General features: G+C 42.2%; 1 protein-coding gene across 12 annotated transcripts in view; it reads right to left on the bottom strand.

The window, feature by feature from the left end:
* PATJ (PATJ crumbs cell polarity complex component) overlaps positions 1 to 13,664 on the bottom strand; it is a 260,848-nt gene that overhangs the window by 69,935 nt on the left and 177,249 nt on the right. For all 12 annotated transcript variants that reach the window (XM_053243239.1, XM_053243238.1, XM_053243236.1 and 9 more), the window contains one exon: positions 618 to 690. In XM_053243239.1, coding sequence (XP_053099214.1) covers positions 618 to 690 — 73 coding nt within the window. The remainder of the gene's footprint in view (positions 1 to 617; positions 691 to 13,664) is intronic.

Genomic DNA, 13,664 nt, shown 5'->3' with positions numbered 1-13,664 from the left:
GCAGATGTACAGTTCAGTGGGTGAAGACAGGTGTATGGACTCAGAACAGGTATATATTGACCTGCAGGATGTCTCTAGTACATACCCTTCAACATTATAACTATCAAACAACATTAGCAGTCCCTTCACTGTACATGAAGATTCTCAACATCAGTCTTGTATTTGTAAGCATTTGCTCATTCTCTCTCTCTCTCTCCCTCCCCCTAACCCCGACTCAAAAAGCCCTGATAAATCATTCTAGGCAGAAAAAAATTAAACTGTTGCTGTGGCAACTGGAGTGCTGGTCCCTTGATTTAAGGAAGGAAAGATTGTCAGGTTCTCAGCCAAATTCATCTCTGTGTTTCATTTTTTAAAACTTAAATTGAGCTGATTTTGCATCATACAGGTGTTAATTCAGAGACTACAATATTATCTGACTTATTTAGCAACTTTCATAAAGCAAAGTAATACCATTTACCATGCAGCTATCTTATTAAGAGGAAATTAACCTGCTGCTGAATTTCTGCTCAAGGCTTTTTTTTTATGGTCCAGAGTTTAATGAGATGAATGTCTGGAATTATATGATCTTGGTAATTATGATTAATCTTTCTCACAACACTAATAAAAAAGCATCTTACCTCAATGGAAGGCTGGGAGTTAGAAGGTAATGGGAAAGGAGCAACAGCCATCTGGTTAAAAGCATCATCATTGCTGAGAAATGAGAGAAAGAAACAATGTATTAGATAAACTGCAAGACAGCTATTCAGGTCCTCTATTTCCCCCCACCTTTGTTATTTTCCATTCTTTGCCATTTTTACACCCTTTCCATACACCTGGAAAGGAAGGTGGGATACATAGGGTTTTCAGGTAGTCTCATCTATACATTGAGCAGATCGAGGCCTGCTCACCTTTTCAGCAAGGTTGTTGCATCATGTGCCTTCAAGCACACACATACACTTTATGTATTTAGCCCATGAAAATATTAGGCATTTAGAAGCCAACTGAAAATATGCATTTGTGCCCCTTTAGTTTAGTTACAGCAGGAAATTTATTGTGTATTAATATGGAGAACCACACTGGAAATATGTCCAGATCTGGAGGGCTGCAGCCTATCTGCATATTTTAGTTGCATGTAGGGCTTATTTCCTAGGGGTGTGTTTCAGACATAATGCTGCCGAGAAGTGACTAAGACTGTTGGTCCTTCCTGGACTTGCCTTGATCTGCTTACTCTACTGCTGATGAGCCATTTCTATTGTGGTTCCAAAATCAATTTCTGCTGTAGCTTATATAACATGTACATGGAGGATTTTTAAAACCAATGTTTGGTAGGATAGTTATTTTAATATAAATGCTGCATTCAACACTGTATTCTTCAGTGCTTCATATTGCTACATTATAATTGGATTATGCCACGAACCGTTTTGAAGACAGGTTGAAAAGTGCAGTCTATGTTTTCAATGGCTTAATAGGTTAAGGAATAAACTAATGAATAGAAAAAGGTATCCTAATACCATAATAGATAAGGTAAAGTAACAATCCAATTGTTACTTTATTCACTTTAAAAAAATGTCATGACTGACAACATATCTTAAACATGCTTCACAATAATTATGAAGTAGCTATAATTTTGCTATCCATTTTTGCTTGGAAAGCACCATGCCATAGAAAACCCTATGTTCGAAAACTCTAAATGAGAACATGCTGTGCAGAAAACCACTTCCATGCTGTAGTTATTCTGTGCCTGTTCTGTTGCTGATTTTCTCTTTGTATAGATGGAAATGAACCCTTGGCAAATGCATCTGTACACAATGCCGTGAGTAGTTGTTTCTAGTCTTGCTGCAGGACTGGCACTAAGGTGCACTGAAACTGGCTGTGGATGTTTAAGAGTTCTACTATTGGAATTATAATTCAATTCAATTCAGTTCTATACTTTACTATGTTAGGAGCTGGCACATTGCTAACAAGAAGCTACAGTGATCCCTCCCTCAACCTGCTGCCATCAAAGTCCATTTCGAATACCATTACACACAGAGAATGAAAGCATGGGAGACAAGTTCTGCCCAAGATGTGTGCATTTTTGACATCAGAACCAGTGTTCCCTCTAACAGGGATTTCCAGATGTTGTTGACTACAACTCCCATAATCCTCAAGCAAAAGCCATTGCAGCTGGGGATTCTGGAAGTTGTAGTCAACAATATCTGGGAAACCCTGTTAGAGGGAACACTGATCAGAACATTTAGCACCCAAAGAGAACACATGAAGAGAGTGTCCACTACAAATAGCTGTAAGCAGAGAGGCTCTATTAATGAAGTTGGACAGTCGGTGGAGTGGGGGGAGGGTGTTCATTCAATGTGTGCAATAGCATCTGAAAAAGGAGTAAGCCTCCAAGCAAGCAGATATCTAGCTTTTCACATACTGTTTTGAAATCATACCTAATTATTCAAATAGAAAATAAAATAAAACGATGATAAAAATGATATTTGATGCCCATTTCCCCCATTCAGGCTGAGCAAATGGACCCAAACTTTCCACATTAGTTATACTTGAAATAAATTGTGATGTTTTAACATCATTCATAGAAACAGTCCCCGATTAGAAACTTCATTTTGATACTTTTTTGCGCAGTGGGCAAGTGACTTGACTAGCAAGCCAGAGGATGCCGGTTTGAATCCCCACTGGTATGTTCCCCAGACTATAGGAAACACCTATACTGGGCAAACTATAGGAAACACCTATACTGGGCAGCAGAGATATAGGAAGATGCTGAAAGACATCATCTCATACTGCGTGGGAGATAGCAATGGTAAACCCCTCCTGTATTCTACCAAAGACAACCACAGGGCTCTGAGGTCGCCAGGAGTCGACACCGATTCGACGGCACACTTAACTTTCTTTTTCCCTCCAAAGCTCTAAGGCAGCCAGAAATTACAATATTTGAACTGCAGTGACTGAGGTCATCAACCACATGCAGAAGTACTCAAAGGATCCCTAAAGGAATGTGCAATATGACAGAGAACATAATATTCAGCTGTACTTCAATTCCCAACTATCTCTCTGTCAACCAGTACAGCATGTTAAAACAGGCCTTTTCTATCTTTTTATTTTCCCAAGCAGAGAAACCAATTATGCTGCAGCTCTTGCTGCTGAGACTTAATCAGCATATTTTAAAGCTTCTTGTAATTTGTGTCCGGTGCTTTTTTAGGTTCTGGACACTTAAAAAAAATAACACATTAAAAAACGACAATGCTTTAATCAGTATGTGTAGTAAGGAATCAACAAAATCTTTTCAGCTCTTGAAACAGCATATAATACGTAGATTTGGTAGCAATAAAATCTCTTAATGGCCTATCTTTATAAAATGTAGCTGTTTTGATATTGCCAAAGAAATATCAAGGGCTTTGCAGCAAGCTCTGTGTCCGCGGCAAAGCTGCTCTTGCAACATTTCCTGCCTTGCTGCCAGGGGCGTAACTACTATTAGGCAAGGGGAGGCGGCTGGCTGGGGGCCCCCACGCCTCGAGGGCCCTCCCCCGAGGCAAGTCACATGGCTATATACTGTGAAGTGTGTGTATCAGCGAGGGGCCCATTTTAAAATTTTGTCTCTGGGCCCACTCCAGCCTTGTTACGCCCCTGCTTGCTGCCCAAAATTCAAGTGAAATTTGTAGGAGCTTTCCTTCCGTGTAGCTGCAGTGAAGAAAAAGGGGGAAGTCTTCAATGCACATGCAAAAGAGCTTACAAAGATCTCATGGAAAATATAGACATGAAGGCAGCCACTTTCCCTGTAACAATTAGGCAGGTTTCCACTCTGAAAGCAGCATCCAATACGGGCGGTGGGGGCAGGCAGAGAAATGCCCAACATGATGTTAACAAGTCACAGAACTCAGTGCAGGACACTTCCATTTTTCTGGCAACATGTCTAATTCTACTCTTAGAACTCTTTGGGTCCCTGCCATTGTTCGGAGCAATATCGAAGGTGCTGTTCCCATCTACCTTCCCCCATGGCTATTAAATTTGAATTCCATGTCATTTTAAAGGGATGGTAAGTTTTATTCATATAGACAAATCCATTCAAAGTTTAAAAATAAAATAAAATCCGTGTGAGTGAAAAGAGGTTTCATCTCATAATCTACTCCTACTGTTACTGCTTACAGTATATTCAGAAGACTCTGATTCAAAAGAAGGCTGTTTCAAAGTAAAGACACATTTTCAATGGCACCAGACAATCAACTGCCTTTTGTGTTACCAGCTCTGAAACTGCAAATCAGAATCTTTTCATAATAAAGCAATAGCAGCTTTTAATGGTAGAGCAGGCAGATTAGGGGATCTGTGCACTTGGGGTGACAAGTATTCAGACAAGTTCTACTGTGGCTGATCAACCACTGTAATAATAATAAAGCGATGAGACAACCTATTAATATGATCTCTCTGGTTGGGATGTTGAAACAATTTCCATAAGTGCTGTATCTTCTACTACTACGAATATTTATATACCGCTCTTCAACCAACCTCCTCAAAGCAGTTTACATAGAAAAATAAATAAATAATACATTAAAAGCCAGCGTGGTGTAGTGGTTAGAGTGCTGGACTAGGACCAGGGAGACCCAAGTTCAAATCCCCATTCAGCCAAATACTTGCTGGATGACTCTGGGCCAGTCACTTCTCTCTCAGCCTAACCTACTTCACAGGGTTGTTGTCAGGAGAAACCTAAGTATGTAGTACACCCCTTTGGGCTCCTTGGAGGAAGAACGGAATATAAAATGTTAAAAAAAAAGAAAAAGAAAAAAGTAGATGTCCCCCTGTCCACTCATACTCTAAAAAGAAACATAAGGTAGATGCCAGCAACAGCCACAGGAGGTATGCTCTGCTGGGGTTGGATAGAACCAGTCAGGGGCGTATCTAGGGGTAGGGCAGGCAGGGCACGTGCCCTGGGCGCCACTTAAATTTTTTTTTAAAAAAGTGGCTGCCAAAACCAAAATGGCCACTGTGCATGCTCAAATGGCCTCTGTGAGGCCCTAGGTCATGCCAGGCCTTGCAGAGGCCATTTGAGCATGCGCGGTAGCCATTTTGTTTTCAGTGGCCATTTTTTTAAAAAGATTTTTTAAAATGGCCACTGCACATGCTCAAATGGACCCTGCGAGGTCCTAGAGGCCAGTGGGGGGAGGAGGAACCTTTGCAAACCCCCAGCCTTTAGGAAGCCCCACAAAGGGGCTACAGGTAAAAAAATAATAATATATAATATAAGTCACTGTACACATATTCAGATTGGCACTATGTACAGAGAATCAGGGTTTGTGAATACTGAGCTGATGCTTATGAGCTAGGATTGTATTCATTTGCTCTTACTTTGTTTCTTGTGATAAGTGAGTTAAATGTGATGTCTTGCTAATATGGCTATTAATGGTAAATTTGTCTTTGAATCAGTGTGAAATCCTTAATATTAAGGCCCACTGGGAGTTTCTTGCTCTCTTTCTCTCATTTTAATTGTCTTTCTGAAAGACTAGAATATATTCCAAGCAGTTACACAGTTTACTCTGCATATCCTTTAATTATTTACAGAGTATCTGGGAAAAGTCAAATTCTCCATTTATTTTTAAAACTTATGTAATGGTGATGCTAAAATACATAGTAGAGAATTAGACAGGCACTTGTGTTTAGTTTTCCAAGTACACTTCCACATAGTATTTGGGTATTTCATGAGCCCTAGCATACTGAAATTTGTAGTTTTCCAGCATTTTTTGGTCTGGCTAAGTCCACTGCTAAAATAGTTTTTGAAATATTAAAAGATTAACGAGCCTGACTTGTATTTTTCAGCGGATATTATGGTAAAGTTATCTGAAAGATGGGTGTCAGATGCTTGGACAGGGGACGCAATTTCAGTGTTTGCCCTAGGTGCTATTTTCCCTAGATACGCCTCTGGGGCCAGTTGTTCTTCCCTGCTAAATATAAGAGAATCACCACTTAAAAAGGTGTCTGTTGTTAGCAGGAGTTAGTATCTAAAATTAGCAGGGAATTAGGCTCCAAAGATGAATCCACACATGCACATTAATCACCCAGTCTCATAATCAGTTAAGAATGGCTTGCAAGTGTGAAGTAGTCACCGCAGATCAAAAGCTTGCCTGTTTCCCTGTCAAAGGAAATCAAAGCATCAGGGCGTTTTCCACACAGGACCTTTAGCCCCATTTCCTCCAGAATGAAGGGTGTGCATTCACATATCGGCCAGATTTACACCGAAGTCCCTGTGAGCTATCAGGGCGGCGGTGTGTGTGTGTGTGCTTCACACACAATTTGGGTTTTTCATTGTAGCCTGATTTATATTCAGGGTAAAAAAATCTACTTTTTGTGTCGTTTTTAGGGGGAAACTTCGAACTCGCAGTAAACACGTGGTAAAGTATGCTGTGTGAAAAATGCCCAGAGAGTTATTCACACATGGCTTCATGATTCGGGGTAAACGTTGAGCAAAACCACTTCGAAGCACATTCACATTGAGGGAAGCAGCCCTCCCCTCTGCCCTCGGGTTTGCTTTTGATGCAAGTTCACATGTTTTCCTTTGTGTTTTCCTTCTAGCCAATCATTGCGCGGGGGGGGGGGAGAGGGGGAGAGAGGACTGAAGAGCTACATTTGCATTTGTAAAGAGAGTATCCTCCTTATCTTGCTAATGATTCTACATCAGTGCCTCTCCCTATTTACTCCAGTGTTTTCAGAAAAAGTAGCTTAAAATCAGCATTTAAAAAACCCAGAAATACCTCAAGATAAGCTAGAATTTGCAAGACAAAGCCCAGTGTGGAGTGGGTCCAAGGATCTCAAAGGGACCTGGGGGTAAGTTTGACTGGTGTGTGGGAACGCACACACTCTCTTCTGAAGGAGATCCGGGGTAGAAGCTCTGTGTATAAAGCCTCCAGGGCTGAATCCAATCCTTTTGAGTGGAAGGAACTCAAGGGAACTTCACTGTTCTGGACTTCCCTACAAAAGTCTCTGTGCCAACTAAAAAGCCACTCCTTAGGTTGTGGGAACCCTCCAGAATGGGTTGTGATGTAGTGCAGGGAAAGAGAAAAAATTGCTGAAATTGAGTACAAATTGTTCACAGCTGGTTCCCCGCAGCCAGTTCTAGTGGATTCCACTTTCACCCACTCCCTTCACCTCATTCCACTTGCTTCCTGAATGACTCCCAACCAGCAGAAGAGACTTTTGGGGGCTGCTATGGGAAGGAGGAGGGCAGGGAATCACTTGCATGAGCTAAGGTTTGGAGGAAACTCATTACTTTCAACTGGGGAAGTTTACACATTCAGCTCCATGTTAACTAACACTCACAACTAAATGTGTGTGAAACACTTATTGAAAAGTCCCAGATTTCACTTTGTGACAATAAATATAATGAATACGCATGTGTGAATAAATACATGTCAGGCAAGGTATCCTTGTTGTATAGGATTCACTGAAGAAGCAGAATGGGAGAAAACTCCTTTAAAATGCTGTATGCATTGCTATATCACTTGAGACCAAAAAGGGCTTTAAAAAAAGGTACACATTTCCATTATGAATGATCAATAGGCTAATCTACATGTTAGTTTGCTTGTAGGTATTTAAATTCTAAATTATTATAGTTTAATTTCAAGTATTACCTTGAATTGGGTCACATATTTAAGAATTACTTTTTAATGTTGTCAGATTATGTAAAGCAACAACGTATGCTTCATCTATACACACACTCTCTCTCTCTCACTCACTGACTCTAAACATCCTATGTGCTTTGATAGGTTTACAGCACTGCTAGTAGCAGTGTTCCTTTAAGAAACAACTTAGGGTAACTGTATACTAATTTTGTTGCACATGAAGGAAGTCTACACAATGACAGAGATGGGTGAGCAATCACCACATATGATGACCTAGAGGCAGTTTTGACTCTCTTTTGTCACTACACACTTTCTGTGTAGGGAATTCATAAGGCCTACATTCACATTTCACAATGCCAATTAGTCAAACTAAGAAAACATAGTACAGGCTGGCTTCTGTCCTTTTCAGTACTTTATCATCTTGCCTGAGAGGATGATACATATTTCTACTGCATTCTGGAGTCTGATATCAGGAGAAAAATGGAACATATGCTCTGAAAACCAAGCAGCCTGTTGCTATACAACACTTTAAAACTAACTACTTTTTCTAGAGATACATTGGCCTATCTTCTGGACTTGGCAGAATGGCTAGGATGAAACTTAGAAGAAGTTACTGGTGAAGCAGGATATAGGGGCATGAGGGAACACTAGCCAAGTGTTGGTGAGAGAAAACAGTGCAGAGTTAGATCCCAGTGACAAGGAAGGCCCTGCCTTTGCTTAGGGTGACTAGCAATGAACAGTAAGTTATTTGTCTCTACAGAGACACCATAGCCCTATTTGGACAGTACACTACATGTATGTACATGTTTTTGTGTGACTGACTGCACATGTGTTCACTTTAAAAGTGAATCTGGTCACAGTAACTCTGAAATGCAGGGTTCAAGCAGAAATTTTACTACTGTACTTAGGTTGAACATGTATGAACCATCACTCACACACACTGCTCTGTAGTGTATACACTGACCGATACACTGGTGTATACACTGACCGACTCACACTGAGTGTACACTGAGGTTCATACAGCAGAACCTTAGCATTAAGGATCCCCAAGGCTGCTGCATAGCTTGAAAATCCACCCTGATGGTGTAGTGCAGGGATTCTCAAACTTGGGTCCTCAGGTGTTATTGGACTTCAACTCCCATAATCCCCAGCCTCAGTGGCCTTTGGTTGGGGATTATGGGAGTTGAAGTCCAATAACACCTGAGGACCCAAGTTTGAGAATCACTGGTGTAGTGCAACAGGACTGCTACAGAATGACTAAAAACCACTTCTGGGCAGTACAGCACTACTTGCACTGGAAACAATATTGACATTCCACTGGGCCAACATGGGTCCCAATGCCAATATTCCACTGCATGGAAAGTTGGCCACTGTACGCAGGTTGTACTTGCGTTCAACAGAGCATGTGAATAGGGCTCAATTTAGGGTGAAAAGTGGGGATAAAGGGTATGGGGGGGATGCCTTTCCCATAAGGATATGGGAAAGTTAACAACATAAGGGTATTGGGAAGACACCTGAAGTGAGCAAAAGAGCAACCATCTCATTGGGGTTCAACATGCATGCCAAACAACAGGTGACATATTTCTGCCATTACAGTTGCGGAATATATGATACATTGGCTTGTTCCATGGTTTAGAAAGACAGCAAAAGCGCCGGATGGGTTTAAAAATGGGAAGTATCAGAAGACAGATAAGAATGATACACCAAAAGAACAGGAGAAATAAGGCTAGGCACATATGCAGATGACCATAGGCGGATTACCGCAGACGCAATGGAGGCGATTGCTTACGGTAGCGAATCTGGGAAGAGCGGCAGATCTTGGGATGGGAAAGTTTTGGGTTTTAAAAAAACTTTTAAGACTGCCACTACTGGCGGTGGTGGCCATGAGAGCTTAAGCCTCTTGCCACCCTACTGAAGCAGGAAGGAGGGTAGGGGTGGTGAGAATGAAGTCCCCTCCTTTTTAAACTTCTAAATGCCACCACAGCAGAGGCTACACACAGCAGCGGAAGCTGCTTTAAGGTAAAAAGGGTAAACTTTCTCTTCCCCACAACGCTCCCAGTCCCCACTGTGGCCAGCCACCCCATTCTGCCCAGCGGCATTTTCATGTAGAAGGGGTACTTGCCTCTCGTCCTCCACTCCCTGCAGCTGCAGCAGCAGCATTTAGAAATTTAAAGGGGAGTGGCCTTCATCCTCACCACCCCTACCCTCCTCACTGCAGTGGGGGTGGGAAATCCTTGGCTTGATCCGCCCCTGCAGATGACCTCAATAGATATGGCACTTAAACTAGGTTTTGGCATTCTTCTTGCAGTGCACTGCGAAGTGCCAGGTGCCAGAGGACAGATTCATTAGTGAATTGGCTGCAAAAATAATACTCTGATTAAATCAGTATAGTGGGACATTGGCTGCAAACTACAGTTCTGGATACAGGTTTTCATATTGTGGTCACTTTTAAACATAAAGTCTTACTTGCATGGTTTTCTGCTTTTTTCTACAATTTTTTTTTTTTAAGTGAGAGAAGAGTACAATACCTATTTGGGGAACCAGTCACAGATTGTCAGTTGCTGCTGTCTTCTGTCACTTAAAGGGTGAATGCTGCTAGTTTCATTCCTACATCAGAAACATGCTGTTTAGATACAGTAACTGGACTTTTGTGGGCCCAGTTTGCTTTTGGGGGTAGATTCAACTCTCCGAACCTTTTCCAAATTGGGCTCAGAGTCTTCCAGACTCCAGGTCTGACTCATAATACCCTAAAAGCTTCTCACCATGAACCCCAACAGCTGCAGCCAGCCCCTTCCCTCTCCCAGACTTACTGAGGGACACCATCAGAAGTATGACAGAGCCTTGAACTGGATTTATAGCAATGTAATTTCAAGCCTCTATTGAATGCCCAATGAACTAATTTTTTTAATTAGGCCCATTAACAAGAGGGTCAGAGTGTGAGTGTGATTATTCATCCCTATGCCAAATTAGTCATTGTTTATCACAAACTCCTATTTTTTATTATACTAGAAATATTTTAAATAAATACAATACAACTGTATTTAAATGAACCAGAAATGCAAACGTGTTCTGTCTATACAACATGACAGAACCCACACATTGTTCAATCTTTGCAATACAGGATAACAACCAGTGCCTTTGGGGTGCAGTTTCACGTATTTCTCTGCTATAGTCTGTGTAGCGTTCACCAGACACATTTTCCATATGCAATTAAGTAATGGAGAGTGAGCTGTTGTACATGACATTTAATTTTTAGCAGCTGGATAAAATAAAGGGAGGCTAGAAGCAAGATCATTAATCTCCTCTGCATGCTTTGCACTGCCAAGAACAGCAACTAATTCATTTTTCTAGCTCCAAGCTTCTACCATTGTCATATGGACTATCTTCAACTTAAAAAATCCAGACATTGTTACTTTAAGATATATAGCATCTTCCTGAAACAAGTACACCAAGTATGGATTTAGTCACTGTTTATATTTCTCAGAGATCAGGGTGAGTATCAATCTCTGGGTACCAAAATTAGGTTCTGTAGGATATTCCTTCCATTGTTTATAGCAGAGGGTTGTGAAACTGTCCCAATATTTGGCCCCTTTCTTCTGAGCTCTACTAGATATGAACCAAGAGTATAGAAGGTTTAATTTTCTCTCTAGATTATATTAATCCAGCTCTGAGTCTAGGGAAAAGCAAGTTCACTACTTAGGTTGCCAGCCATAATATATGAAGAATGAATAAAAAGTTGTATTTTTCTACAGAAATAGCTGATGCATATTGTGCTCCATAATAGTGCAAAAATGGAGATTATAATACATTTAAACAAGTAATAGAGCCCTATCTAGGGAACAGGTTTAACAATCACTGGGATATGCCAAAGCCAAATTCAATGTTTTTGCCAAGGGAGGGGGTGATACAATTATTGTAATATTCTTTCATAATATTGTAGTACCAAGCTAGGAAGAGAATTGGGGTAAGTGATAGCTCTTTGAAGGCTATAACCAAACACACCTCTGAGTTAAATTTCTGTAACTAATAATCATTACAAGGCCACCGTGGGCTTTAATCAATTCAGACACTCCAGAATGTAAATGAGCCCAAGAACTCAAAGCTAGGTATGTTGATTACAAACAATAGAGCCCTTTCTCGTAGCCATCATCTGAATTAACACCCAGTGGCACTCATACCCCTGGACTTCGGGGCGGAAGTCCAGGGCCTCCGCACACTCCAAGGGACTCCAAATCCTCCTTAGACTGTCCCAGGTAGTGTGGTCACTGCTGGCCTGCACTGTGCCGGCAACCGTATGTGATTATGACCTGTGCCGGTGCTTTAGAGACAAAGCGGGGAGTGGGGAAAGAAAAATGTGGGATGGGAATACGTTAAGTTGCATGTTGAAATGTTTCTGCTACTGCATATTTGCATAAATATACCCGATGTGTTAAAAATACTGTGTTTGTCACGGGATGTGTGTGTGTGTAGGGGGATGATTCTTAATTTGCAGCAGGAGGGCGACCTCCAGAGTGGGGGGGCTCCAAATGCCTTTAGGTCCATGCTCCAAAATTACCTAAGTGCACATCTGTTAACACCATGCACCCATACCCCTTTCAAGACCTGGATTCCTTGAATCTGGGTTTTAACTAGGATGTCCACACCTTTGGGAACTTTACATTAGAACAAATCTTATATAAGGTGCTGTCTTCCCCTATTTGTGTGTGATATTTTGTTCCTGGGAAGAAGATTCCTGAGAGCTAGCAAGGCCTGCTGCTGTTGAGGCATGAACTGCCAAATAATTGGTCCAGAGCACTCAACCTGTATCTGTGTCCACCTCTTTCCCTTTCTTTAAGCTGGATCACTTGGACTGCTGAGTCCCAAATGGACTGAACTACAGAGTCTAAATCACTAGCTTTGAGTCCGCCTTGCACGGCACAACTGCTGTACTGCCCTGGTTGCTCTCAGTAGCTCAAGTCATGAGGTAGCCTGTCCAACTGAGCAAAGAAGCATCTTTTAAACTGGCAACTCTCTAACATTTAGCAGGGGGAAAGCAACTGGCTCTACCTAACCGCAGCACAGAATCCCTCTAGTGGCTGTTGCCTCCCTTGTGTTCCTTTTCATAAGATGATTCCCTTCTGGGACAGGGAATCATCTTATTTATTTTCTATGCAAACCTTTTTAGAATGTTTTTGCTGAAAAGAGGTATACAAATATTTGTAGTAGCAGCAGCAGCAGCAGCAGCAGCAGCAGCAGCAGCAGCGAAATAGTAGCATCCATGACATAAGGCAAGGCAACAGCCTCAGGCGGGGAATGTGCCATGGCGCAGCAAGTGCAGGCACCCATTCCCGCCCTATCATTCACCTACCTGCTGCTGCCATGCTAGCTTCACCTGCACTGCCTGTGTTTGGTCCTGGCTCTTCCTGATCAGCAAGCAGCAAGGAGCGAGCAGCACTCAATCCATCTTTGTCCTGAACCTCCTTATCGTATCAGGCAGTTTGGTTGGCCCCTGTGTCTCACTTGCGCCACAACCTCCCTCTTTGGCTTTTGGTGCTGGGGAGAGTGTGCAATGAGGCACAGGGGCCAGTGAAACTATGTGTGCCAAGAAGGTGAGGGGGAAGAGCATCAATGTCAGCACCTATCCCTAATCCAGCAGAACAGGTCAAGGAGGAGGGGGCAGAGCTACATCAGCACTGGGCTCACCCAGAGGGCGGAGCCAGTGAGGAGGCAAAGTGGAGGTTTGTGATATGCTTGGAGCAGCACAATTTGATGAGCCACCTCTGAGTAGTAATAATAGTGTAGGATCCGTGTGCGGTTTGCATGAGATTCCTCATCTGCCTAAATGTGCCAAGACCTCCTGAGTGCAAAGTCCAGCGAAATTCTTGAGTGGAACTCCAACTGAGGAACCTCAGTGCTCCCCTTGCTTGGCAGAAGCTGCATAGATACAGACTCAGTACAAGTATACATGTGTCTGGGCCTAGGTGGCCAGATTTGGCTTTTAAAAAAGCCAAATTCTGGCTTACGGCCCATTTGACCCACGAGTATACCCCTTAGGTTCTGGCAACTCTGGCAAGGAGGGCAACACTTCTGATATATAGG

This window comes from Hemicordylus capensis, chromosome 4, assembly GCF_027244095.1.
Source record: "Hemicordylus capensis ecotype Gifberg chromosome 4, rHemCap1.1.pri, whole genome shotgun sequence".
Lineage (NCBI taxonomy): Eukaryota > Metazoa > Chordata > Lepidosauria > Squamata > Cordylidae > Hemicordylus > Hemicordylus capensis.
The sequence above is the reverse complement of the archived record's forward strand: the minus strand, read 5'-3'. Positions and strand labels throughout refer to the sequence as shown.